The sequence below is a fragment of the Emydura macquarii genome, unplaced genomic scaffold, assembly GCF_026122565.2.
Source record: "Emydura macquarii macquarii isolate MOO-44397 ecotype Brisbane River unplaced genomic scaffold, CSIRO-AGI_Emac_v2 contig_2890, whole genome shotgun sequence".
In the NCBI taxonomy this organism is placed as follows: Eukaryota; Metazoa; Chordata; order Testudines; family Chelidae; genus Emydura; species Emydura macquarii.
In genome coordinates, this window is record NW_027133027.1 from 4,960,895 (window position 1) to 4,986,692 (window position 25,798).

The 25,798-nt window shown below is 40.3% G+C and overlaps 1 protein-coding gene across 1 annotated transcript in view; it reads right to left on the reverse strand.

Annotated features, from left to right (window-relative positions):
• JARID2 (jumonji and AT-rich interaction domain containing 2) overlaps window positions 1-25,798 on the reverse strand; it is a 300,414-nt gene that overhangs the window by 39,028 nt on the left and 235,588 nt on the right. The window contains 2 exon segments of the mRNA XM_067568345.1: window positions 4,047-4,276; window positions 15,334-15,510. Coding sequence (XP_067424446.1) covers window positions 4,047-4,276; window positions 15,334-15,510 — 407 coding nt within the window.

Here is a 25,798-nt window from a genome sequence, read left to right on the forward strand (position 1 = left end):
CAAATTGTGTTAGGCTGCAACGAGCTTAGTCAAGCTGGAAACAAATGGAACAAATAACGTGGTCATACCCATCAACAGAGTGTTTGGTGGATTTAGGATTTCACATTGACAAATGTGAAATTCTGTCTGGCTAGCATCACCTAAAGCTCCCTTTGCCTGTATTTGTCTCTCAGGATCCAACAAATGATTGGTACCAAAGAAAACAAAATAATTCCCGTAGGCATTTTCTTACCTTTCTACTGTTGATGTCTCCCCCCATTAACCGCCAAACCAAAAATACATACACTCAGAGTCAGCCTAATAAATTGACCGCACTGCCAGCTGCTCAGGTTCACCATATGAGGTCTAGTGGCACAGCTCCATCCCGAGGCAGTGCTTACACTGAGCACATAAGAAAGAAGTCAATTTAATTCAAGTAGTAATAAAGTGATTGATATTAGTCTTCATCACTCATTAAAGTTTTGTGCTAACAGTGAAACCAGGGATACAAAGACACTTGTTACCCTCTCAGTTTTAGTTTATATATATTTGTCTTCACACCACTCTTGTTCACGGTGCTGATCAAAGTATTCTTCTATCACACAAAAATTCCATTAGCTCTTTTAACGTTAGAAGTTGCAGGGCCAGCGCACAGTCTTGCAGCAATATTGTTTGGTTTTAAGAGAGGAGCCAGGATTCTGTAGTGTGTCTGCTCATTTTTTTTTTTTTTTTTTTAAAGAGTTTAAATAAAGTATTCCTTCAAGACTGTTTGTTAGATTTGCATTGGTTTACACATACCTCTACACAGCACGTGGGACCAACCCTCCCCCCCCACCCTCCCTCTCTCTCTCTCTCTCTCTCACACACACACACACACACACAACACAAAACATAGCTTATTAGAAAAAAAGAATAATTGTAATTGTTTGAGTCCCCAAAGACGTCATGCTCTCTCATTGGTTTATTCATTCATTTGCACTGGTACGGATTTGGAGTTTTGCAGAGCTAAATTATCCTACTAGACCAACAGAGGGCCCTGTTGAACTAAGTTTCCTCTCCCCACAATTCCTTTGACAGTTGGGGGGTAGAGGAAGAAAGCAAGGGAGAGAGAGCACACATGACAAGAGCAACTACACACCAGGGGGGGGGGGGGGGAAGCACATCTGTAGGACTATGATGCTCTCTACCTTTGTTTCCTATAGGACAACTAACTCTCCATCCCCCACCACCACCAGCAGCAAAAACATGCTGAAAATAGAATGGCACTGTGGACTGGCACCCTAATGAAACTCACCTCTTTTTGCTAAATACTAAAGAATTCAACAAAGATTGATCAGCAGCAGAAATGTAATGCTGTTCAGCTAACTGCAAGGTTAATATTTTGCAGTAGGCTAAATCACTTTATATGTTATCCTGAGTAACCAGCCATTTTACAACAGCTCAATTAGGGACAGTCAAGTTATCAACAGATTCATAATAGCGAGTCAGGTTTCTTCTAGTACTGGGTTGTGGAATGAAAACGAAGGGTTTTTTTTATTAATTGAATTTTAACCTCACAAAAACTGGCTCAACTTTGAGCCTCTTATTTTCTTGAATTTTAAGATGATCACTATATTTGAGGTAGATTACTTTACGTTTGCATAGCACCATGAACAGTAGAGTTTGTACAGAAAGTGTAATTTTTACCATTTGTCTTCCTTAGTGTAGCATGACCCAAAGTGTATAATATTCTGAATGCACACTACTGCCCAATTTAAATTTAAAAAAACTTGAATCCTGGAGGAAGTTATTTCACATATATCCCCTAAATAGCATAGGACACGTTTGTATTTCACTTTTTACTATCTATTCATGCACATAATCTGATGTTTGGCAATCTTAGAATCAGGTACTTTTCCCAACAACAGAAGTGTACTCTAGGAATAGCTGACTTTAGTTTTATAATGCAGCTCTAAAGCATTTCACAGTTCAATATGCCAAAATCCCTACTGAAGTGAAAGAAAGAAAAAATGTCCTGGTTAGAATCCTATTGTGCTCAACTTCTGTACTATCAAAATCTGATTTTAGCTATGCTTATCGTGGTTCAAAAACAAATGCTATTCAAATATTACAAAAGTTTTACTATAACCACAAACTAGATATTTGTATTGTACAAATATTAAATAATAGGGCAGTATGTATCTGGTTCAGATTGCTATTATCCAGTTTTGATAATAAGTGTAGATATTCAAGTGTTCATTCAGAGCAAGAAAGGTGAAAGCTTAAAAATATATTCAAAATTGAAATATGTATCTTATGTAGCACATTTAGATCATGTAGCACATAGGATCATCCCTTAGCTTTTCTTATATTACTTGTATGTAGCATTAGATGTGCATGGCGCTATGCAAAAAGATAAAAACTAAGCCTGCCCCAAAGAAAAATAAGAGGAGATGGATCACTTGCTGATTACTTGTTCTATTCATTCCCTCTGAAGCACCTGGCATTGGCCACAGTCGGAAGACGGGATACTGGGCTAGATGGACCATTGGTCTGACCCAGCATGGCTGTTCTGATGTTCACAGGTGAGGTTTATGTATGTGCGGAGTGGGGGTGAGTGGCAGAGCAGGAAGTAGAGGGTGAAGCCAAAATGATCATGTAGTTGCTTTGCAGCCGAACACGATCACCCGGAGGGTTACAAAGGCATGTGTTTGGTTTTAGTAGATATCAAACACTATCGCTTAAGCCTCGAAGCAGTGAGCTTTGAAAAGGGACGTAGGTGGAGAGGGTAGAGAGAGACCATAGATAACCACATGAAAGAGGGCAAAGAAGAGAAGACATCATTCAGTTGAGACGCTTGTGATGAGCAAAAAACGTGATGGGAAGGAAGAGAGGAGCAGGAGTAGAGGTCGGAGAGACATAGATCATGGAGTACCTTGAAAGCAAGAATGAAGAGCTTGAATTTGATTCAGGAGGCAATAGGGAGCCAGGGGAGGCATTTTAAGAGGGGCTGGAACACGGTCATAGCATTACACTAAGCAGGTATTTTCTTGACACTGGATACAGTGTTTTGCCTCCCACTGGTTTCAGTATCTAATGCCCAATCTATTAGATGCCCATCCAGGGGATAGAGCACCATACAAGATCCAGATTGTAGCTTTACAGGAAGCCAGCCTATTCAGGGGGAAAACCTGCAGTGTATACTCTAACAAATATCATCTCTGAAATGGCATTTTGCAGAGCCATCCATTAAGAAAAGAGAACCTAGGTCACAAAGGCAGCAAATTTCCTGTGCTACACTTCTCTCATCCCATGCACCACATTCAACAAGCTTTAGATGAGATTAATTTATGTACAGCCACAAGTGGAAGGATTTAAAAGGACACCGAACTGGGTTTTTAAATAATTTAAGAAACGTTACTTGACAGTTGCTGTTTTAGGGGCTCCTGCCCCAACTGCCAAAAATGGACGGAGACACTTCCTCTTTGAATGCCAGTCAGTAACAAGCCACAGCCATCAGGCCGTCCTTCAAAAACTTCTCCAGCAGAGTGAAAGGTAGGTAAACCTGCTGCCGTATGAAGACCGTGGTGGTACTGCCACTGAGAATGGTGACAGTCTGGCATGTCATATTAGGATGCAGGAATTTTTCATGCAGATGATTTTTCAAGACCTCCAAGTAGTCTCCCAGACTCTTCAGTTTCTATTGGCCAAGTACAGTAGAACAAACACAGTGATAATATGAGCTTCCCTACAATGCCAATGACTCTCAAACATAACCTGAAATGACTGCCTGTAGTTAAACGGTCATTCTCTGCATTCAGCCAGCCAGGCCAACACCAGATAGTTTTCATAAAAAACAAATGTGGATTTCTGTATTTTGTATACATACCCTTTTGTGATATGAATGCATACTACCTTGTAATAGGAATCTGTCCATTTATGTAACGTTTCTCTCTCTCTCTCACACACATATCTTTCACTCAAAGTCAACTCCCCGCTTTCTTCATACCATGCATTACAGATTCCAGTGTTACCTGCGCATGGGGGTGGTGTAATGGAGTTCGTACCTTATGAGTACAATACATTACCTGTTTCCTTAAGTCCTGAGCCGATCTATGAAGAGTGTGGTGGTTGTTAGCGGTGAGTCCTTTCGCTGAGGAACCAGTATTTGTAGTAGGATGGTGACTAGCAGCAGCCTGGTCTTTTCGGCTCTCGGCCCTGTGTTCACTGTTCCTCTCCTTCCCCGGTGTGGCCTCTTTGCTTTTGTGTTTCTGGGGAGGTTCTTTCTCCTTTGATGATTTGCTGGACCCACTGAAGACTGGAAAGGGAGAAGGGAAAGTAATGGAGAGATAGGCGTTAGTTTCAAAATATATTTGAAATCAACTTCTTCATTTAAAAAGATTTTAAAACATAAAACAAAACAAACAAACAAACAAAAACTTATGCTGCTGTCAGCATTAGATGTTTAGTACCTGCCTCATTATATATACATCAAAATAAAAACAAACAGAAATGCCAGAGGGACTGCCAGGTTACACTTTGTGTATCTATAAAAGCAGATTTCCTGAAAACAGCTAGGACCTTAGATTATCAAAACAGTCAGAATTTAACATTTAAATTAACATTCACCAGGTACATTATTTTTTTCATTGTCTGACCAAACACAGACTAGTCAATTTCATATTTGTTTATAGTCCGTTTCTAATCAGTTTTCTGGAGATACACTGTTGGGATTACAAACACTACAGGAAAATGGTGTTGCTTTAAAAATAACTGTTTCCACTGGAATTTTTAAAAAATATGGAAATGTTTCTTTGGAGAATATTCTTCGTAAACAACAAAAAAGTCTGTTGACTCAAACTGACACAACAATTTCCCTTTAAAGTGTTTTGTTAGAGCAAACATGCTGCAAATAGAAAAAGATACCTTGATTAAGGATGAAAAAGTACTTATGACAAGAGAAAATTAAATCACTTTAACACAAAGATACTATTTTGAACATACTTTATAAGAGTCACTGGGCACAGCCTCCTATCCACTAGAGTTATCTGTTTGAAAAACTTGCCTATGTGAATTAAATGAAATGCTTCTCCTAAAGTGAAAGCTGCACTACAGCATTTTGTTCTCAGAAAACACAGTGCGCGCTTGCCATGCTTTCCGTTAGATCGAGGATGGGGATTTCAGATCCACCTGCACATACGAGCAGGGGATTGGACTAGCTGACCTCTGAGGTCCTTCCAGTCCTACAATTCTATGATCCTATGTTCTCTATTACTTTAAAAAGCCAACAAACAAAGAAACACCCTCAGTGGACAGAATGATATGCTTCTAAACCACCTCAATGCTGACTGCTTCACCTCTGCCCCCCAAGCATGTTCAAAATGCCACAAAGGGAGTGACTATTTGGATTATTTATGAGGTTGGATTGTGGTGGTAATGTATAAGATGTTGAACGTAAAAATTTGAGGTCAGCTGGGTAACTTCACTCTTTCACCCCCGCATCTCCCATTTCCTGGTGCATAAAACAAGTTAAAGTTATGCCAGAAAATACTCAAAGGATGATCTCAGGGTTAACAGCATCAGATTGAGATGAAATCCTGCCCCCACTGAAGTCAATGCAAGTTTTGCCACTGACTTCAATGGGGCCAAGATTTCACCCCTGGTTTCTATTCCCAGCTCTGCCACAAACTTCCTGTGTGACTCTGGGCAAGTCCCCTAGCCTCTGAGCCTCAGTTTCCCAATTTGTTAACTGGGGGTGATAAAACTTCCCTTTCTCTTAGGAGGTAGCAGGAAGATAAATGTAAATCTTACTTGTAATGAGCTCTAAGATCAGATGGAAGGCACTATAAAAATGATACATATTATTAACTGAAGATGATTTTGCAAAAATACAGGGGAGGTTAAGATGCACTACACACAAGTGATGAATGACAGCTTTGTTAAAATGTATTTCACCACGGCATGTAAAAGTATTTTTGTTCAGTGGGAGCAAACGGGGTTCACTGCATAAATGGATCTGCACTCAAAAATCATAAGTCAGAGGATAAGTTTTCTGTATCCAATTGCCATTTTATAGCTGCAAATTACGAAACAGACAGAATAGCCAAAAAGTCAAACTGTGCACTTATATATATGTATATAAAGAGTGAACATGAGACAAGGTATATTTTGTACTCAACAGCTCATTAATTTTAAGTGTTGTGGGAACCTTGCCAATTTCACCCTTCTGAGTAATTATCTTTTGTCTTAATTTGTGATTCTTGAAAGCAGGAGAGGGAGAAGTTGGAGAGAGGATAAATATATTCATTCTCACAGGAAAAGCTTAAATCCTGAAAACATGAGAGAAAAAAGAGAAAACTGGATGCAAAGCAGTCCTAGCCATCCCATTCCTAATTAAAACAATCATTGGTATCAGCTACTTTAAAGATCGCTATTCACTTCTTTGAACAGCACTTAGAACTGGTATTGTATCCTTACATAAAACACTGCTGTAATAATGAGTACCAGTATTTGTATACAAACATCTCAAAATTAAATTAGGTTTTAACCCTACAGAAAATCAAACATTATTGTAAGCATAAAAATCCTGATTCTGGTCTCACCCAAGTGAAAATGAGAAGTAAATCCATTCAAGTTAATGCAGTTACACCAGTATAAAATAGCGCAAGTGAAACAAGACTCAGGCCTGAAGTGCTGAGAAAAAGGTCATTTCTATGAAATGATAAAAGTATCATCCAGATGAGAAAAAAATTAAGAAAGGGAAAAATCATATTGCCAAAGACTATAAAAAAGCAATGTACACTTGCTTAAGAAAAAGAACACTTCATGAAATACTACTGAGACCAAATCTGATTTAAAACAAATCAGCTACTAATTCCTGTGGTCTGTTCATATGCAGAAAGTTCCACTCCCCTTCACGCCTACTAGCACTTCAATACTTAAGTTATGGCTGTCTGTTCTGAGAAAGTAGGAAGGTCACACCTTTACAGCTTATCTAAACAAAACCTGAATATATGTATTTATTCATTACATGACAGAGTCTGCCTTCCCAGAAACACTCTCACCTGCATGGTAGCCACATTTCTGCTTTTCTTGTAGCAGTTTGCTAAGTGTACTCCCAACTGAAAGGTTGGAAGAAAAAGGTTTCAGTCTTGAAGTTATTTTCTAGAAACACAATTAAAGGAAAAGCCTTTTGGAGTCTTAAATTATAATAAAACAGCAAGAGTCCTGTGGCACCTTAAAGACTAACCAATTTATTTGGGCATAAGCTTTTGTGGGCAGAAACCCACTTCGTCGGATTAAATTATAATGCTACTATAAGCAAGCAGATCTATACTCTTAAAAAAGACTTCCGTTAAAAGGCAAGTGAGAGAGAGAACTACCCCAAAGCAATAATAAAAAAACTCTATAGGCAAATTATTAACGCATATAATTTCAAACAACATGGCTCAGATGTGTTCGTGAATACACTACGTCAGAATACTGTTTCCCTAAAGTGGTTTGAGAAACACGGAGTGCAGCTCCCTGTTCTAAGTCAGTGGCGATGACCAAATGTGGGAAGAAAACAGAACCCTTTACTCAAGTCTTGTCTACGATGGGGTTTTTAAGCCAATGGCATAGCTGCACCAGTGGAGACCCTTAGGATGGACATGATTTTCACTGGTGCAGCATGATTTATACTGGCACAGCTTCCCCTGGTTCAGTTCTCTTGTGTCTGTTTTCTGAGCACAGGTATTCACAGAAAGGTTCAGATACGATGACTTTTGGCTGTTGTGTTTGAAACCCGAATAACCTACCCCACAACAAATTGCACTGCACTGGTGTTAATTGTGTCTACACTTGCGATTTGACTGGTGCTACTGTAATGGTGGCTAAAAAACACATTGCAGGAAAGGCCTCAGTTCTTGCTCAGTACTACAGATAAATTACATTTCACAAAGAAATTGCCACTTTACTGAGTTTTACATTTTTTCTGCACTTTCCACAATGCTTTTTGTAAGAAAAGTCCTTAAAAATTAATACGTACCCAATGTTTACTAAGCCATACCCAGCCTCCAGTTCAAGCGCTGATTTGTACTGCATATGATGATAGCTAACAGTATTATATATTTAGAACACTAACTAGTCAGGTTCATACTACAGCTGGCTCGGTGCATAGAGCTTTCCCTCACAAACACTCCTTTGGCTTATCCTATTGTATTTCTATACTTGAGATACTATATGAATGTATTGGGATGATTGGTGGGAATCCTATGTGTGGCAGATTTTCCTATGCACTGGTATTTTGAGGGTAATGTAAGGTGCAGCAGAGCCTCTATTGCATTAATAAAATGAATCTATGCATTAATGAAATTGTCTTATATATATATAAAATCAGGATGGGAAGAGAGGTGAAAAGGAGAAATTTTGTTTTGGAGAGGAAAAGGGAATCTCAGCAATTTCCTGAATATGAGTTAGATGTTCATATGCAAAACCTCTGATCGTTACATACTTCTTTTCCCAAAAATGATACCAATAAATATCAATCAACTGTTTTCTGCATTATTATAATAGACGAAGTTTGATGGCCTAATTTGGGGGGGCAGGTGCCTCCCGCCCGGTGCGCAGCTGGGAGACGGGCAGGCAGGCTGCAGCTGCCCATCTCCTGGCCGGTCCCAACACAAAGCCGGGACCCTGGCAGCAGCAGCCCCCTGCTGCCTGGTCCCGGCCAGTCCCCACTCCCAGCGGGTCTTGGTGCAAAGTTGGGGGGGCAATGCCCCCTTCATAAATTTGGGAGGGCAATGCCTCGCATGCCCCCCAAACGCCGCCCATGATTATTAAACAAGACATCTCTCTCTTGCACCAATTCCGTTTTAAGTCATTGTATTTGAAAACATTCATTTGGCTTCCAAACTGTCTTAAAGGAGCCATACAATTTTAAAAGGCTTTTCCTTCCTGTGTGAACTAGAGATGTGGGATATTCACCCAAAACTGAATATTTAAAACACCAATTTTCTTTAAGTGCCATATAAGTTAGAGTTGTATTGAGCATTTCTCACAAACTAAACCACTTTCAGACCCCACAAATGCTTCTATCTGCAGTTGAGGATACTACTTCGTCAGATGCAAAACTGAATAAAATAGGATGGTATTGTTATGTGTGTACCTCTCCAACCCTAGCTAACTTTATCTAAATTGTAGGAGCACAACTCCCTGGTAAGATTTCTTGCTGCATTCTACAGGCTAGAAGGATGCACAAAAGAAAGTGGTAATGTAATTTATGCTATAAATTTCTTTCAACCAATTATGTAGTTTAAAAATATATGTAAAAAAGGATGTGGTGGGGGAAAGGGAGGAATGTTACGGGCGTAAAATATTTTTGTTTTACAAACCTTCAAAGCTAAAATGTTTTGACATATTCTAGTATCTCTTTCACTGTACACCTATCTATCATGACTAACAGATATCAAAAGCAGGGCCATATTAAGCTCTTGTGGGCCCAGTGCCAAACGTATTTCTGAACCCTCATGGAGGCAACAGGACATGGCATGGAGGGGCAATCCCCGGAGCAAGGGGCCAACAATGGGCAATGGGGCAAGGTGCAGTGGGGCCAGCCCCACTCCGCCCAGCCCAGCACAAATGTACTGTTTACATACCGGCAGCTGCCAGACACCAGACGCACACAACCTCCCCCTGCCCACAGACTCTGCCCAAAGACTTCCCACCACAACTGCACAGCACCCTGCACACCACCACCCCCTGCCCAGAGTTTCCCATCCACAGACCTCTGTGCTCAGCGCGCCCCCACAGCTCCACCACCACAACTGCCCAGCACCCCACCCCCCAACAGTCCTCCCAGAGACTCATTCCCCCATGCCCTGACCCCTGGTCACACTCACCAGCTCCACTCACCCTGATAGGTGATGGTGTCTGTTGGGCTGAGCATGGAAGATCCTGGCTCTGGGCAATAAGCCCTCTACAGGCAAGCCGGACCTACTGGCTGGGAGCTGCTCACATACCAAGGCCTGGGTGCTGGACTCACCCGGGCAAGGGGCCAGGCCCAGCTGTGTGGATGGGTTAGACAGGTCCGTAATGGATCCCTTCCGAGTGTGGCCCTGGCACCATGGTAAATCCAGTACTGGTAGTGAGCCATAACACTAGGCCAGTGGGGTAACAAGTCTTTCACTCAGATTTCAATTCCTTTCTTTTTCAGTTTCAGGCTCCCCTACTCCTTTCTACAGGTCATGCATATTTAGATATGCAAATTACTGCAGAACTGGTAATTTTCGTGTTACAAATATTTTTGCAGAAAAATTACATGTGCAAAAATATGTTTATTGAGACAATTACTGGTTCTATGATATTTCAACAAAAGGCTGCAAATCACACAAATAATTGGCAACTCACTTTCTAGGCTAGCACCATGCTTCTAAAATATTCTTGTTCTACACTGTAGCTGGAAAGAACAGATATGCTTCTATGTTTTTTTCCTTGCCAAGACAAATCAGGTTGGATGTGATAGAAGTTGAACTTCATGCATATACCCTGAAATATCAAATTCAGTACAAAAACACAACTGAGCAGCATAATTTGCATTCAATCACATATTCAGGATTCCCATGCAAACATTCAGAAACACTGACATTCATAAGTGATGCTACTTATGGCATAGCACATATGAACAATATACATTGAAATGAAGAATAATAAGCACCCCCTGATCTCTTACAGGGAATTTGTTATTACGAGTCTATATATGTACTGAGAATCGTTTTGCTAAATTACCCGTTGCAAATTGAGAAGTGAATTGTTCTTCGGTGCTTTGCTTTGTTTTCTTTCTGTCTTTTCTTTTTTCTTTTTTTCCGTTAAGGAGCAGGCTGCATTAAAATCTCACATTGTATTTGCAGTGATGTCTCCTTGCTTTATCTGAAGGCCCAAACTACATTAGATTGCAAATGTATGTGCCAGAACTGTTTTTAAATGTGGCCTTTCTAAGATTAGTTTTTTCCCCCTGCCCAACAAAAGCCTTAATAGTAAAGGTTTTACAAACCATGTTGTAGACACATTTCAGAACATGGTTTATAGCAGTTTCTGACACTGTTAGACCCAGTTTGCACTATCCAAGGAATGGAGCAAACTAACTGAGATGACTGAAGCATATTGAGGGCAAAAGTGACCTTCTCAGGTAAGGTAGCTCCATATTCACAGTTCTCTCAGTTTTGGAAATTTTTTTTTTTTAATTGATGTCAGAAATATGGAATCCTGAAATCGTCATGTTAGAAGAAATTAGCCAATCATCATTTTAAGCTTTTTATTCTGCCACAAGATAATTGTGGTTCTCCCAATTGGAGGAGTTTGCAGACACACTAAACACATTGCACATCTAGGCACTGGCAATTATGGTAGCTTGGGCTCAAGGTCAAAATGAGTGAATGGTTTAGCTGTGATTGAAATCCAGTCTCCAGAACTTCTGTTCTAACCACTGCAACATGCAGACTCCTGTTTTCCATAAATTAATGCTGAAATTCACCACAAACTTCTATAATATGTATCAGGAAGCTTGAAGTTAAAAGGCAATCACATGCTTTTAAAAGAATAGAGAGAACCTTGATGCACAGTCTATAAATCTATTTTAACAATTTTAAAATACTATAACAGCAAGAGTGATTTTTTTATTCTCACTAAAGATTCATATGGTCTCTCCACTGGTATGATAGTCTTTGAAGTCAGCTGCAGAGTGGAAACGAAGTGATTCAACTGATTAGTTTCTAGCTTTCACCATTAACCTTGATATGAATTCTAAAGCAATTAAAATCATTCTGACTGGGAGCTCAATGCCACATTTAGCTTTAAGGGCTTACTCAAAACATCTTCCACCCAGAAAGATCCACACAATGGAGGTGGGGGAGTTATTGGTATTTTTGTTGTTCAATTTGGTAGAAATTTTACAAACTACACGTAGCACTTGTTGTGCTTTAGATCATTACCATGCTGGTTACAAGAATGATCACTTTTATTCTATGGTACTGTTCACAAACACTACAAATTCTCTCCTTTAGAGGAAATGCTGGCTCATCGTGCTTGCTACATTCAAAAATCATGTAAAAAGCAAAATTATTTGAAGTTCCCATAAACAATACTAAGACAAACTAAATCTGGTGTGTATGGTGACAAGTTATTCCACAAGATACACCTGAAATGGTACAAAGGACATAAGATATCAAATCCTTTCAACCAAATATTAATATCTGACCAAGACTAAAAGCCTGGAAAAGACTCCACTATCATCATCCAAGCCTTTAACAGGGACTGCTGCAAACTTATTTTAACATCTACGAGATTCTCCCCTAATCAGGCAATGACCTGGGACCAATTTTTAAAAGCGCAGCTCCACCATTTTCCTCGTGGCAACTGCAGCAACCTCTCCGAAAACAGTTTAACCACAAAATTATTGCTGCCTGCCCTTTGATATTTCGTCAGGGACAAGGCCTACCACACTACTGCATATTTCTCTCTCCACTCTAGCATGAAGATTGGGTGGGGAGCACACACACTTATCTCCCCTACACATTCTCCTACTCTATGTAGCTAGATATTCACAGCATGCTAGAAATACCAAGAAAGTGGGACTATAACGGTACATGTAATAGTGCAATGCTGTAAATACCTTTGTGAATACAGCAGGCTAGGAGATGAGAAGCCAATTTACTCATTTCTCTAATACGAGTAAAGCTAATTGACATGTATAAAAGTTTCTAAAGTGTATGTATTGTCTACTTAGGCAACCACTGAACAAAAGATTCAACAGGTTACAAAAACATGTACAAATAGTTTGTAAGAACTGCGTACTCTAACAACGTATCATATTACTGCCACAGGTCAGTAGGATCATAGTGGCAAATGATCGGGTCATTCTGGAAATTTAATGTGCCTCCTCTGTTTATTAGGAAGCAATTATTTGACAATATCTAATGACACTAATCAAGCTTTGAACCTTTGCTGCTTTATGTCATAGCAAATGTTGAACATTTTCAAGCTCATAGCGCTTGTCTATACATCGTACTGTAAAAACAGAAGACTTTAATCCATTAAAAATTGACTCTCATGTTAGATCAAGCTCAATTTGGGCAGCCGTCCTGTTTGCTTTTGTGTGTGGTCTCATTTAAAACAGACATACACAAACCAGAATCTGCTTCATTCAACAGGAAACAAAAACATCACTGGCTGTCAACAAATATAACAGATACTGAAACATGAAGGTACTCTCAGACAAGGTAGTTTTTAATACACACAGCACTATGTGGGGGAGATTCTGCTCTATCACCTTTGACAAAACATTTCATATAGTTCCTCACATACTGTATAAAGGTCTTCAGCATAACTATTAATGCATAAGCCTCACTTATACTGACTGTGATTAGTAACGAAGAGTATCAAGTCATTAAGGGTGAAAAGAATTAGCACTTGACCCACAATTGAGGGTTCAGGTGTGTGTGGTTTCAAGCTAATTTCAAAGTGGCTGCACTTCATGGCATTCTCAAAGAAAATGTGCTAACATATGGTATATACCTTTCAGCACAACATATCCAGCATGCATTTAAAGCCCTGCATCTTACAGAGCTGAGCGTCTCACTTGCACTATGCAGAATTCTGCACTTGTTAATTCTGGACTTTTCGATTCTGCAATAAAACATGTTCATATTCAGGCCTTTTACAGCAGTAAAATTGTTGCTAAAAACTTGTGAGCCGTAGTCTTGCCACTTATCCTCTTCCTTTCTATTTCTGTGCAACTGGCCCCAAAAAAGAAATAAACGTACCCTTCACTTAAGATGGTTATAAGAAACACTTAAGGTGTCATACCTAAAAAAAAGGCCTAATAGAGTCTGCCCAGAAACTAGTGCCTTGTAGGAGGGGGGATTCCACTGAGTATTGTGACCAGGTGGGTGGATGCATGTGTGAGGGAAGGCAGAACATGCAGAAACTGAAAACACACACAACAGCAAGAGAGATATAGGCAAAATGTAAGAAAACCAAGCAACAGCCTGTAAGCATACTGTGCCCCTGGAAAACAGCTAGAAAGAACATTTTTGGGTCTGGTGTTGGCTAAGGAAGTTCGGGGTATAAGCTAAGAAATTGCTCCTTTTGCTCTTGGTTCCTCCTGCATTTGGAGAAGCAGAACTTTGTACATTCCTTATAAATAAACCAGATTGCATCAAAGTACCAGACTCCATCAATTTCTACTTCCAACTAGAACATCCACAGAGTCCTGACCTTTGACTAGCTAGTTGGCAATAATATATTTGATCCTACAAGCAGTTCCTCAACGACAATTCTTGTGCAAAATGGGAATGGGATGCCAGGAAGCAGAGAAGTCTTGATCTCCTAGTGTTTTCTTCACAAGGAGGAAAGAGCAAAGGACCCAGGTGCAGACAGCAGTGGCCACTTCCATCTTTCCTGGAAAGTCAGCTAAGATAAGGAGTCTGTGCCCTTCTGCAGAGAGAACAGGAAAGGATATGGCAGACACTGTAGGGCCAGCTCTTCATAGCAAAGAGATATTGGGAAAGGGAGTGGGGAACACAGAATTTGTTTATTGTGGTGAACAGTGCTAATTTAACATAGGGTGATGCTGATGCCAATTGGACTATGTGGGCTTTGGTGGTCCTAGGGCATGGCAGCCCAGGTACTTTTCACCCTAGCTAGTAGGCTTAGTCCTGTGGTTAGTAAGTACTAAGTAAGTTAGTAAATTTTTCAAGTTGTGGTGACACACACTGATCAGTTTATCTGGATATGACATGAAGGCCATGTGAAGAAAATAGGTTGTGACTAACGCAGCTCTGCTGATATGCAAGAAAATAATGTATGTGATCTGTAGAGGTGAAAGCCTATGTTACTGACAAGGCTAACACTGCAGCTTAGAAACTCAGCTGCAGATGTGCTAGCAACATCTCACATCAGAAATGAAAACACTCCCTCTTCTATACATGTTGCTAACATTCACTGATCATTTTGGTTTTATAGTGAATTTCAACAACATTAAATCATTCTAGATTAAATATCTAAATGAAGGCAGCTAGGAAATGCCAAATAATAGTGTCAGGGATTAGCATCACTGTTTTCACCATGTAGCTCTAACCAGCTCCCTGGCCGTTCATTTGTATTTTTCCTACAGACAGACAGAACTGCAGCCTGTAGACAGAAACTGGATAAAAGGGAAGATGCTAACCATTTTCATGGTATGGACAGTATCAGTTTTCTCCCAGATGTGAAATCACTGCAGGGCTGATTATATAATTCAGTTCTTAGATTTCTTTACTAGGCAGCATCCTCCATAACCCCCCCAGCCTTTCTTCTCAACTGTACACTGCAGGAAGACAGACAGTATGATTTAGGACCTACCATGCCCATTTGGAACATGCTTGTGTGTTTTTCCTTTCCTGGGGGTTGACTGGCATGAAGATGAAGCATTGTTTGTGGCTGCCTTTGTATCCTCTGTCTCCTCATCCTCTTCTTCATCCTCCTCCTCGTCCTGAGAGCTTCCAAAATACACCATGTTGCTGGGCAGGGCTGGAGAACCTGGTCATTATGAAGAAAGGCTCATTAATGTCATTCCATTATTCCTCTGACCTACCAGCATTAATCACAACCTAACGTAGTGTTAAACGTAGCTGAATGAGAGGAGGTCAAACTAATGCGTGCCTTCCGTTTTGGTAATGGTATTACAAAAGGGAGGTATACAAAGGCCACACTTCCAGACTCTATTATTAATTTAAACAAATTTAAAAAAAAAACCCAAAACCCTTCCTAAAAGCCCTGATTAGCAGTCCCACCTATTCAATGAAACACTTAAGCACATTCCTAAAGCTGAGCATTTGTCCAAGTGCTTTGCTCAACAGTGAGGATCTTAGACATGTGCTTAAATGCTTTGCTGAACTGGGGCCAGAAAGTACGCATAAGCTAACCTGTAGCCCAGGAACATTTTAAAGTAATACTACTTAGTATTTATAGGGCTTTCCATCCGTAGATCTCAAAGCACTTTACACAGATGGGTTATTGTTTCCATTCTACAGATGGAAAAAAACAAAGCACAAAGAGGTTGAAGTAACTTTCATAAGTTCATCCAGCAGGTGAATGGTAGAGGGTGGAATAGAAACAAGATGTCCTGACTCCCCCATCCATTGCCCAGTCCTCTGGACATGCTCCCTCCCATATCTCTGTTATGTCATTAGAGATGCAATCTAATTTGACTTGCACTGAAGGACAAATATTTTTAAATGCATCATTCAACTTGAGGCATATGAGAAATCAAAAGTGCAGTGAATAAGAAGCCAAAATTAGATTTTTAAAAGAATACACTAGCACAAAGAGAGAGAGAGAAGACACGCAACCAAAAATTATACCTCAAAGCAGAAGCTCAGCTCATAAAGTTTGCAAACTGCTGGTCTAGTAGCTAGTATAGAATGCACAAATGACACCTGAAGGACAACTCCCCCATCTCACGTTAGAGGCGTGACTTTGAGATATGAGAGTCTTCAGTTTGATCCCAGCAGGGACAGATGCTCAAGGACCATTCCATGAAGTTACAGACACAAAGATTTATTAGTGTTTTTTAAAAAAACCCAAAAAACTCCAGGATATGGGGCTTTGGGGAAATGCTCTATTATCCTATTGCTAATTAAGAGAGGGAAGGGCTGCAGAACTGCAAAAAGTAGTTCACCATTTGGCCTGAGAGCCCATCAGCCAATCCTTTTGATTGTAAACTCTTTGGAGCATTACTATGGTTGCTATTTAATATTTTACTGCCTTGTTGTGACTTGCTGCAAGTTGCCATGTACAGTTTCTGCACTAGGTAAGTGATGTGTTGCTGTAACGACCCACAGTTTATTCAAGTTAAACCTTGAGTTTAATGTCTCCTGGTTCAACTGGACATAAAGAAAGTGTTTCGCACTACACAAATTACGATGGGAGGGGATTGTGAACCTATACAAAGCATCTGTGATGCCTCTGAAAGAATGGCTGGAAACATCAACCTCATTTTGAGGATCACAGCGATTAACACTACAACCTGGGTCTCCTCGGAAGTAAAAATACTTTTCAAAGTTTGGCTGCTCTGAGGTGTGTGGTTGACTGGTCAGTTCATAACTCTGATGTTCGTACCTCTGAGGTTCTGCTGTACTATGTCATCCCAGGATTGGGAACAAGCAGACACACACCTGCTTCCAGTAGCCCTAAGAAGAGCTGTAGGGGCCTGCCACCTGTATCCCCCCCCCCCCACACACACACAAACATTGCTGACAGAAGCCAAAGGAGATTCATCTCTCTTCCCAAAACAAAGGAGCAGCTGCGGCGCAGGGAGTAGCTGCTGATGTGGGGGAAAGATTGAGAAGGTGGGTGTTGACTGTCAAGATGCCAGTGCTGGCAGCACTCGACATGCAGGCTTTGACCACACATAGCAGTCTCCGTCTTCAACTTCTTTAGCAACCCATTGATCTGCTGGGACAGGTCACCAAGCAGCCCCATCTCTCTCTCCCCAGCACCTTCACCCCAACCCAAAAAAAGGAGGATGAGAGAGTGAGACACGGCTAGGGAACCCTCTGGGCAGTAGATTAAGACCTGTAGCCAGGGGAAGAGCTTCAAGTCAAAGCCTGCTACACAGGACCATACAGGCAGAAGCAGTTAAGTGGGTTCAGCTGCGGACTTCCAGTTGCCCTGACTCACCCTATACACCTGTCTCCTCAACTCCCACCCAAACATCTCCTCTCCACTTCGTCACTGTACATATGCAGCTCCCCACCCATCCTGGCGGGCACGGTGATTCTCAGAGATCTGCTAGACTGGAGACAGCACAGGTGTTGCCACCTCCTCCTTCTCCCTCCAGATGACCTTAGGCTGAGACTGCAATAGAAACAAGAGCCAAAGCCCTGCCTGGTGGCAGCCAGTGCTGTCCCTAGTACTGCTTACTGGGCCATCACCCTGGGGTCGGTAGGACCACCAACACCCAGCACAGGATGGTGCTTTTCTCTGCAAATAGATTATAATGTTACATACACACACACCCCTGTACTAGTCTATTGCACACCCTGACCATCATACTTCTACAAAGGATCAGTAAAAACAGGACTCCAGATGTGCTTGAAGACATGAAAACTGAAGCAACTTACAAAACATGAATAGGCAGTTTTTTGCAAGACAGGAACTTTCTGCCACAGCAGAAACAATCATCTGAAGAAGAAAAGAGGTGCTTCTGGGAAGGAGATAAACTATTCCTCTTGGACTGGCCCAACTCTTCTGCAGTAACTCTCTCAAGGAAGCAATAACCCCAGGAAAGTTCTCAATGACATTTCCCTTTTTCTTCCCTCCACACCAGTCTGTAATGTGGATCCAAGAATTACTGGCTCTACATGTTGTGTCAATTTACTCTATGAAATCAGTTTCAAGGACTGTTAGCTTGACACCACCACGATGTTAATGCTGCACAAACACCGGCAGGCAGGCAAAGTTACTGTACTCTGAGATGCCAGTTTTCAAACATTTAATAGCTGCTGCCTTCATTAATTCAATTTAATGCTCAAAGCATACAAAGCTATGAGGCCTGTAAAACTACAGAAAAGGAAGGAGAATATTTAAAGGAAGTCAATTAGGAAAGACCGCTTTCAAATTAAAAAAAAAAAAAACGTAGATAGCAGCAAAATAAATAAATAATGCATGTTTTAAGAACAAAATAGAGGTGGCTGAACTCAAACACCTAGCTCCACATGCACGTGCACCTCAAGCTTTTGGCAAGTTTGGATTTGGATCCAAATGTTATGGATCAGTCCCATATTTCCTGTGTTTTATATCTCTAACCACAGAACAGTCAAACTGTTCTTCAGTGCAGGAACTTATATGTGAGGACAGCACATCATGGATACTGCTGTGATTGCAATAATAACCCCATTTTAGTTCAAAGTACATTATAGTAGGGTATGAATCTACTCTAAAAAGGAGGGAAGGGTTATCCCAATGGAGTGCACAGCCATAGTCATCTCTCTTGACCTTATTCATTCACAAACATGCCATCTCTAGCTGGAATACTTTTACAATTATTTTCAGTTGTAAACTGTGAACACCAAGGGTTAAACCACATTCCTCTGACAGCTGGGACTGGTTGGTAAGTAAATAATATCTAGCCCAGGGAAACTAGACTAGCAACTTCTAATAATACAGTAGAATCACACTAATTCTCACTTCACTAATCTAGCGAGTCTGCAGTATAATGCATCACAGGAAACCTAGTGTTTCCCCACACCTTTCACCAGAGATTTATTAAGGTGACCTGCAAAAGAGGAAAAAAATTAATTTATGCACTTTTAGATTTTTTAAAATTATTATTATGTAGAGAGACGGCTGAGGATTATTTTTAATTTAAGAAGAGTTGGGGGGTTTTCCCATGTTTCCTTTTTACATTAAACATTCAGATCCTGTCTAGCCTAGAAAACATGGACTTTTCTGCACCTAAGGTTGGGCTAGTTTAACTTAAGGTGTGACATTAAATCGGTTTAGTTAAATAGGTACAAAAGGCTGTGTGACCCCTCTCATTATGATTTAAATCAGGTTGACTTCTGTTGAATATATTAGGAATCAGTTTAAACTGAACTGAAGTAAACCACTCAAACCAAAATAACAGTGCCCACAGAGGGGTCTGCACTAAGTTAAGGAAAACAGTTTATCTATACTGGCACAAATTTGTCCACAGGTAAGAGGGATGTCTACACTAGAATTCTTTAACTTGAGTTAACTGATTGCCAACTAACTCAAGTTAGCTAACACATTTCTATATCCTGTTCTGAACCCCATAAACATTAGTGGTTTACTCTAGGCAAAACAAAATTTAAAAATCTAGTGTAGCCAAACCAAAGATCTGTGATGACTGAAGAACTCATGAAATGATGACATCACACAAGTCTGGAGAGAGAAAGCTGAGTAATTGAGAGGAAGAGATGTTTTTAGTTATGTTGTTTAGGACACTTTGTCTTTTGTTAGCACCCATTTAACTTCATAACAAATTAACATTCTGGATAAAGGGTCCCTGTTAAAGATCACCTCTTCAATTCTGGTGCCAAAAAAAAAAAAAAAAAAAAAGTGCGCTCTGCAAAACTCTATGTCCTCCAGCAAAACCAAGAAAGCCAGACTTGATATTCCTGGTATTTCTCAGCAGAAAAGAATATCTTTATAAACCATAATTCAGGCCTTTTTTGCCTATTGAAAATGCAAAATAAAAAGACAACCTGTTTTCAAGAAATATCTGCAGGTTTCTTTTAATAGACTGCCACAGTGAGCGCTCCTATTACTAAGAGTGCATTACAATTTACAAACTATACTAGCACACAACTACTGCTATGATAGAAAGATATTCTATAGCATCAGGAGAAAACACTTGCCAATGTAGTATTCTTGGTTGTTTTTATTCTATTAGTTTACTTGTTTTCAGAAACGGCTCATTCGCAATGGGTCTTTGAGCTGTTAAGGAGAATTTGCAAGATTCTATATTATTAGCTCTTTCTACACAGCAAGTATCGAGTTGGTGCATTAATAGCTCTGCATGTTTTTTAAGGGGCTAAAGAAGACGGAAGCTATGGCCAGTGGAAATCCTTTTCACTTTACCCTGGTACTAAACACCACTGAACAATCTCTCTGCCAGGCCAAATATGAGGTCCTGCAGACATAATCTTCCTTTGTGGGGGAGCCTCACCTTTAATTCAATCTGCTAATTTGTATGAAAAAGTATCAATTGTCTTGTATTCACCGGGATTTCACCTCGAATTAACGAACTTGAGTTAAAAAATACACTTCTTTTCCTAGTGAAGACCAGACATGGGTCTGTACATGACAATGTTCATGACGGAGATTGTAAATGTCTCACTAAATTAAAGTGTTGTTGTAGCCATGTTGGTCCCAGGATATTTGAGAGACAAGGTGGGAAAGGTAATCTCTTTTACTGAACCAACTTCTGTTGGTGAGAGACACAAGCTTTCAAGCTTGCACTTGAAGAAGAGCTCTGGAAGTTGGTCCAATAAAAGATATTACCTCAGTCACCTTGTCTCTCACGGAATTAAACACTTGACAAAGTCCTCCAAAAATGCCCAAGCACCAATGTAGGAGGGAAAATTACAAGTGCAAAAAAAAAAAAAAGAGCAAGCAAGCATCACACAATTGTAGGAATTTTTGCTGCATTGAACAATATTCTGCACATTCTAAGCTTTCACTTTAAAGTAATTACATCTTTATCTTTTTCCTTTGCCAAGATACTGTTGTCAGTGTAAACAGTTATGCTACAGCTTATGTTAGTCCAGCCTTATAAACACTATTTCCAGCCGAACAGAAGGAGCAGCAAAGTTGGCAGTTCACTCCTCCTCCACCCTAATGAGATATGAAACTCAGCGCTTAGTTGGGGTAATTTAAATAGTGGCATTAGAATTTATTTCAAAGTAACTCTTAAAAACAACAAAAAAGAAGGAATTAAATAGTAACAATTCACCACTTGCACATGTGGAGAATTTTCTCTACACACTGTTCTTGTTAAAGGTATAGCTTAATATATCACTGCATGTGTAAAACCTAAACCATAACACACACACATGGTGTGTGCAATGCAGCCACCACATTAATGTTGGTGCTGCAACCTTAATTTTTACACTTCCTCTTGGTGGTTTTTTTAAAGTGTTTAGTCCCAGTGCTGCACTTGGGTTTTGTTTGTTGTTGGTTTGTTGTTTTTTCATTTTTGGGGGGAGGTGGGCTGGTTGTGTGTGGCTCCATTTAAATTGTCCAAAGCACACAGTAGAACAGAGGCATTGGAGGAGGTGAGGCAATCACAGTATTATGCACAGCAAGGAGAAGCCACTGAATAAAGGAAGGGTAAGTAATGATAGATTGGAAAAGGAACAAATATGACAAACCTAGATGAAAGAGGCAATGGAGGAGAGGCAAGGATGCCAGATGGGTTAAGATAGCAGAAAAATGGAAAGGGAAGGTGGCAAAAAAAATACCAGTGCTAAACAGTAACAATTTAGAGCAAAATGGGAAGGACACTGTTGTATTCTTCGATGTTAACAAACATCTGGCCAAGGTATCTATCACAATTACCCAATCTAAGGCTTACTGCCTGCCTGCTCTCATATTGTCCATGTGTAGTCAGAATAAGGAAAGAATTAAAAATGTATGATTGGGCCAAGCAGTGACTTGGATAGAGTTTCCCTCTCCTCTCCTCTCCTGTCCTATTCCTCTGAATCATTTCAGGGAAGCCAAGATCACAAGGATTGGCCAGTATATAATACCAGATGAATGCCAGTCTCAAAGTGTTTTCCTTTAGAATCTAGTGTAACCAGTGCTCAAGTGACTGTGTATGGTACAATCCAAAAAAGGCTACCAAATACTTGAAAAGTGACTTTGCAAGCTGATGCTTAAAATGACTGGAAGCTTAAATGACTAAGATGCTTCTTTCAAAGAAAGAAGCAGTCTCCATCCTGTCAGATAGCCCACAAGAGATATTTTACAGGAACTACTCAATGTGAGTTTTAATTGATCATCATGTTAATAGTGAGCTCTATCTAGCAATCACCTGGATATTTCGCCTTTTATTGCAAAACAACTGCAAATAACAGTCTTAAAAACATAAGAACTGCCATACTGGATCAGCCAAATGGTCCATCTAGCCCAGTATCCTGTCTTTGACCATTGGCAGTACCAGAGCTTCAGAGGGAGTGATCCCGTCTGCTTCTGGCAGTCAGAGGCTTAGGGTCATCCCAAGCATGGGGTTGCGTCCCTGACCACCTTGGCCTAATAGCTGCTGATGGACCTATCCTCCATGAACTTATCTAGTTCTTTTTTTAACCCATTTGCTTTTGGCCATTACAACATCCCATGGCAACAAGCTCGCCACGTTGATTATGCATTGTGTGAAAAAGTACTTCCTCTTCTTTGTAATTAAACCTACTGCCTATTAACTTCATCAGGTTTGTATTGTGGGAAGGGTAAACAACACTTCTCTATTCACTTTTTCCACACTGTTCATGATTTTATAGACCTCTATCACATCTCTCTGTAGTGATCTCTTTTCTAAGCTGAACGGTCCCAATCTTTTTAGACTTTCTTAGATGGAAGTCAATCTAGACCCTTGATCATCTTTAGTATTCAAGGTGGTTTCACAATTACATTTCTCTCTCTCAAGTGTTTTCCTCTTCTCTGATATTATGTGAAAGATCTACACAAAGAAAACTGACTATACAGGGGAAACAATTAAACTGACTATACACAGTGTTGCTTAATACACAAATAAAGAAGCTAAATGTTATTTAATCTCTTTCAGTTATAGTCAGTCATTTTAAGTGTCATTTGTCTAACAGTAGGAATAAAAAAAGTCAGACTGAAGTGGGATTTTTAAATTGATGGATTTCCTTTAATAATCCTCAGAACAAAATGTTCAAAATATGCACATTTCTTCATGTGCAAAACTTAGACTTACATATGCACATTGAATAATATGCAAATAGGGGGTTTGAACTCAGGCAGCTATCTACACTACTTGCACACACCTACATTGCAAGCTCAGAAGCAAGAGGCTTATGCAACAGAACAAATGATGTTCTCTTTTTGGCAAGTTTAGAAAACAAATTTGAGTATTACATTTTTGTAATTTTGACAAATGTGTAATCTCCTCCCCACAAAATAAAATATACTATTTCCTATGAAATTACAGGCATTTGTGTCTCAAATTATATAAGAACATTAACAAATCTGAAAAAAACTTGAATTTGGATCAGAACTATGGACTCAGGCGTATGGAAAGAGTCTATGGCTTTGCCAAAAGCGGTATTTTGTTACTCTTCAGAATTAGCTGGCAGTGTTTCTGCAATATTTACTGAAGTGCAAACCAAATGTTTTCATCTGGCCAGAAATCAAATTGTGGTATGTTACAACCACAACAGAAATCATTTCAATCCAACAGCCTTCTCTCTTATTTGGGCTGTGGTTTCTAGAAAATTTGATTCTTCTTCCTGAATTATTTATACAGAGTCCCCTAGACCCTCTTCTCTTATTTCTTCGAACAATTAAACATAGCCAGCTGTGCTTTTGAGAAACACTAAAATAATTTAAGCCACCACAGTGATTTAAGAATGAGGCAGGTCAAGGTATGTGGGCCTTAAGCCTGACCCAATAAATATGTGGCATGCCAAATACTACACTACGAGCCTTTTGTGAAGGTTTGGTTTTTCCCTGCCTCTGACAAAAGGCCCCATTTTGGGACTGCATACAGGTGGAAAATCTTGCCTTCTGAACAGGGCTGACATGCCTGCACCTCTGTGCTAAAAATACAGGGCCCAATTCTCATTTACAATAAGGCCCCTGTATACTGCTCTGGCAGGCAGTGTAAATGGTCCTTAAAGGGGGAGTAAACTTAATTTATACTCACATTTTATGGCCCTTTTACACTGTGAGGGTGGTATAATGGAGCTTTATTGAGAATCAGATCTGTAACTTCTAAGAGGGAGAGCAACTATATTTCACGTATTTAATGCCACATGCAGGAATAATCATATGGGGGTAGAGAGTTCTTTGGTGCCTGAATAACTTGGAGAAGCGTCCCTCCAAAGTGTGCAAGCGAGGCAAGAAGCACATATACAAACTGCCCTTCAAATCATGCACCCTCCATCATCCCTGGACCATGAACTGCCTGCTGTTATAGCAATGACATAAAGCCCAATTTCTCCTTTTTTCCTTCTAAAGCAGTTTGTGAAAGCAGTGAAGCATGGGACAATTGTTTATCCTTGGGGGGGGAGAGGGGGGAGGGGAAAGCTAGAGATCAATGGGAATTTTCAGAACAAAAATAATTTTCATCTTTCTGGTGGATGAGACACACACACAGACACAGGGTAGGCAATAGGATACTGGACGGTAAAAAAATAAACCAGGGGACTTATGCAAAAAATTTTATCTGAGGAGCTCAAAGCAATTAGAACAATTTTGCTCCAACCCACAGGATTAATTCTTATTATTTCTTGTCATGCTAAAAACCTCAACTTCAAATGCCTAAATCATTTAGTACTGCAAACCATTTATGAGAATTGCCTTCCAGTTTTTTTTTAAAATTAACTCAAGTCTTCATGTTGCAATTCCTTATATTTTGAAATTAAACTAATCAAGGTTATTAAGCAATTAAAAAGCTTCTTCTCTTCCCAAAGTGTCAGCATTTTAAAACCTCCCTTTCAACTATATTGATAAACCTGCCATTTGATTGGAATGATCTTATTTGGCTTTCATTAACATGTCTGTACTGTTCTTATGTAGTCCCTAAGAGGCTGAAGTTGAAAGTGACAGAGGAGGAGAAAGACCCGGGTGTATCGGTTGATCACAGGATGACTATGAGCCACCAACGTGATGTGGCTGTGAAAAAGGCTAATGCAGTCCTAGAATGCATCAGGCAAGGTATTTCCAGTAGAGACAGGAAAGTGTTAGCATCACTAAGGATAAGATTATGTCACGGAATCCATCACTTCCTATGACCTCCGTGACATTTTCTGCTTCAGCTGGGGGAGGGGAGGGAGACGCTGTCAGCCAGCAGGGAGCCCAGCAGCTCCCTGCCCCTATGGGCGGGGAGAAAAGTGGACCCAGAGTTCCAATCTGCAGTGGGGGACCACTGGAGCTCCTTGCTGCTGTCCATGGCCCCTGCAACTCCCAGGCGCCGTGGGCGGACATGGGGGTCCCCAGAGCTCCCAGCCGCCACAGGCAGCCAAGGCTCCTAAGCTACTGCTGGCAGCGGCTGCAGCTCCCAGGCACCACAGGTAGTGGGGGCACTCTGGAGCTCCCAGCTGGGCGGTGAGGGACCCAC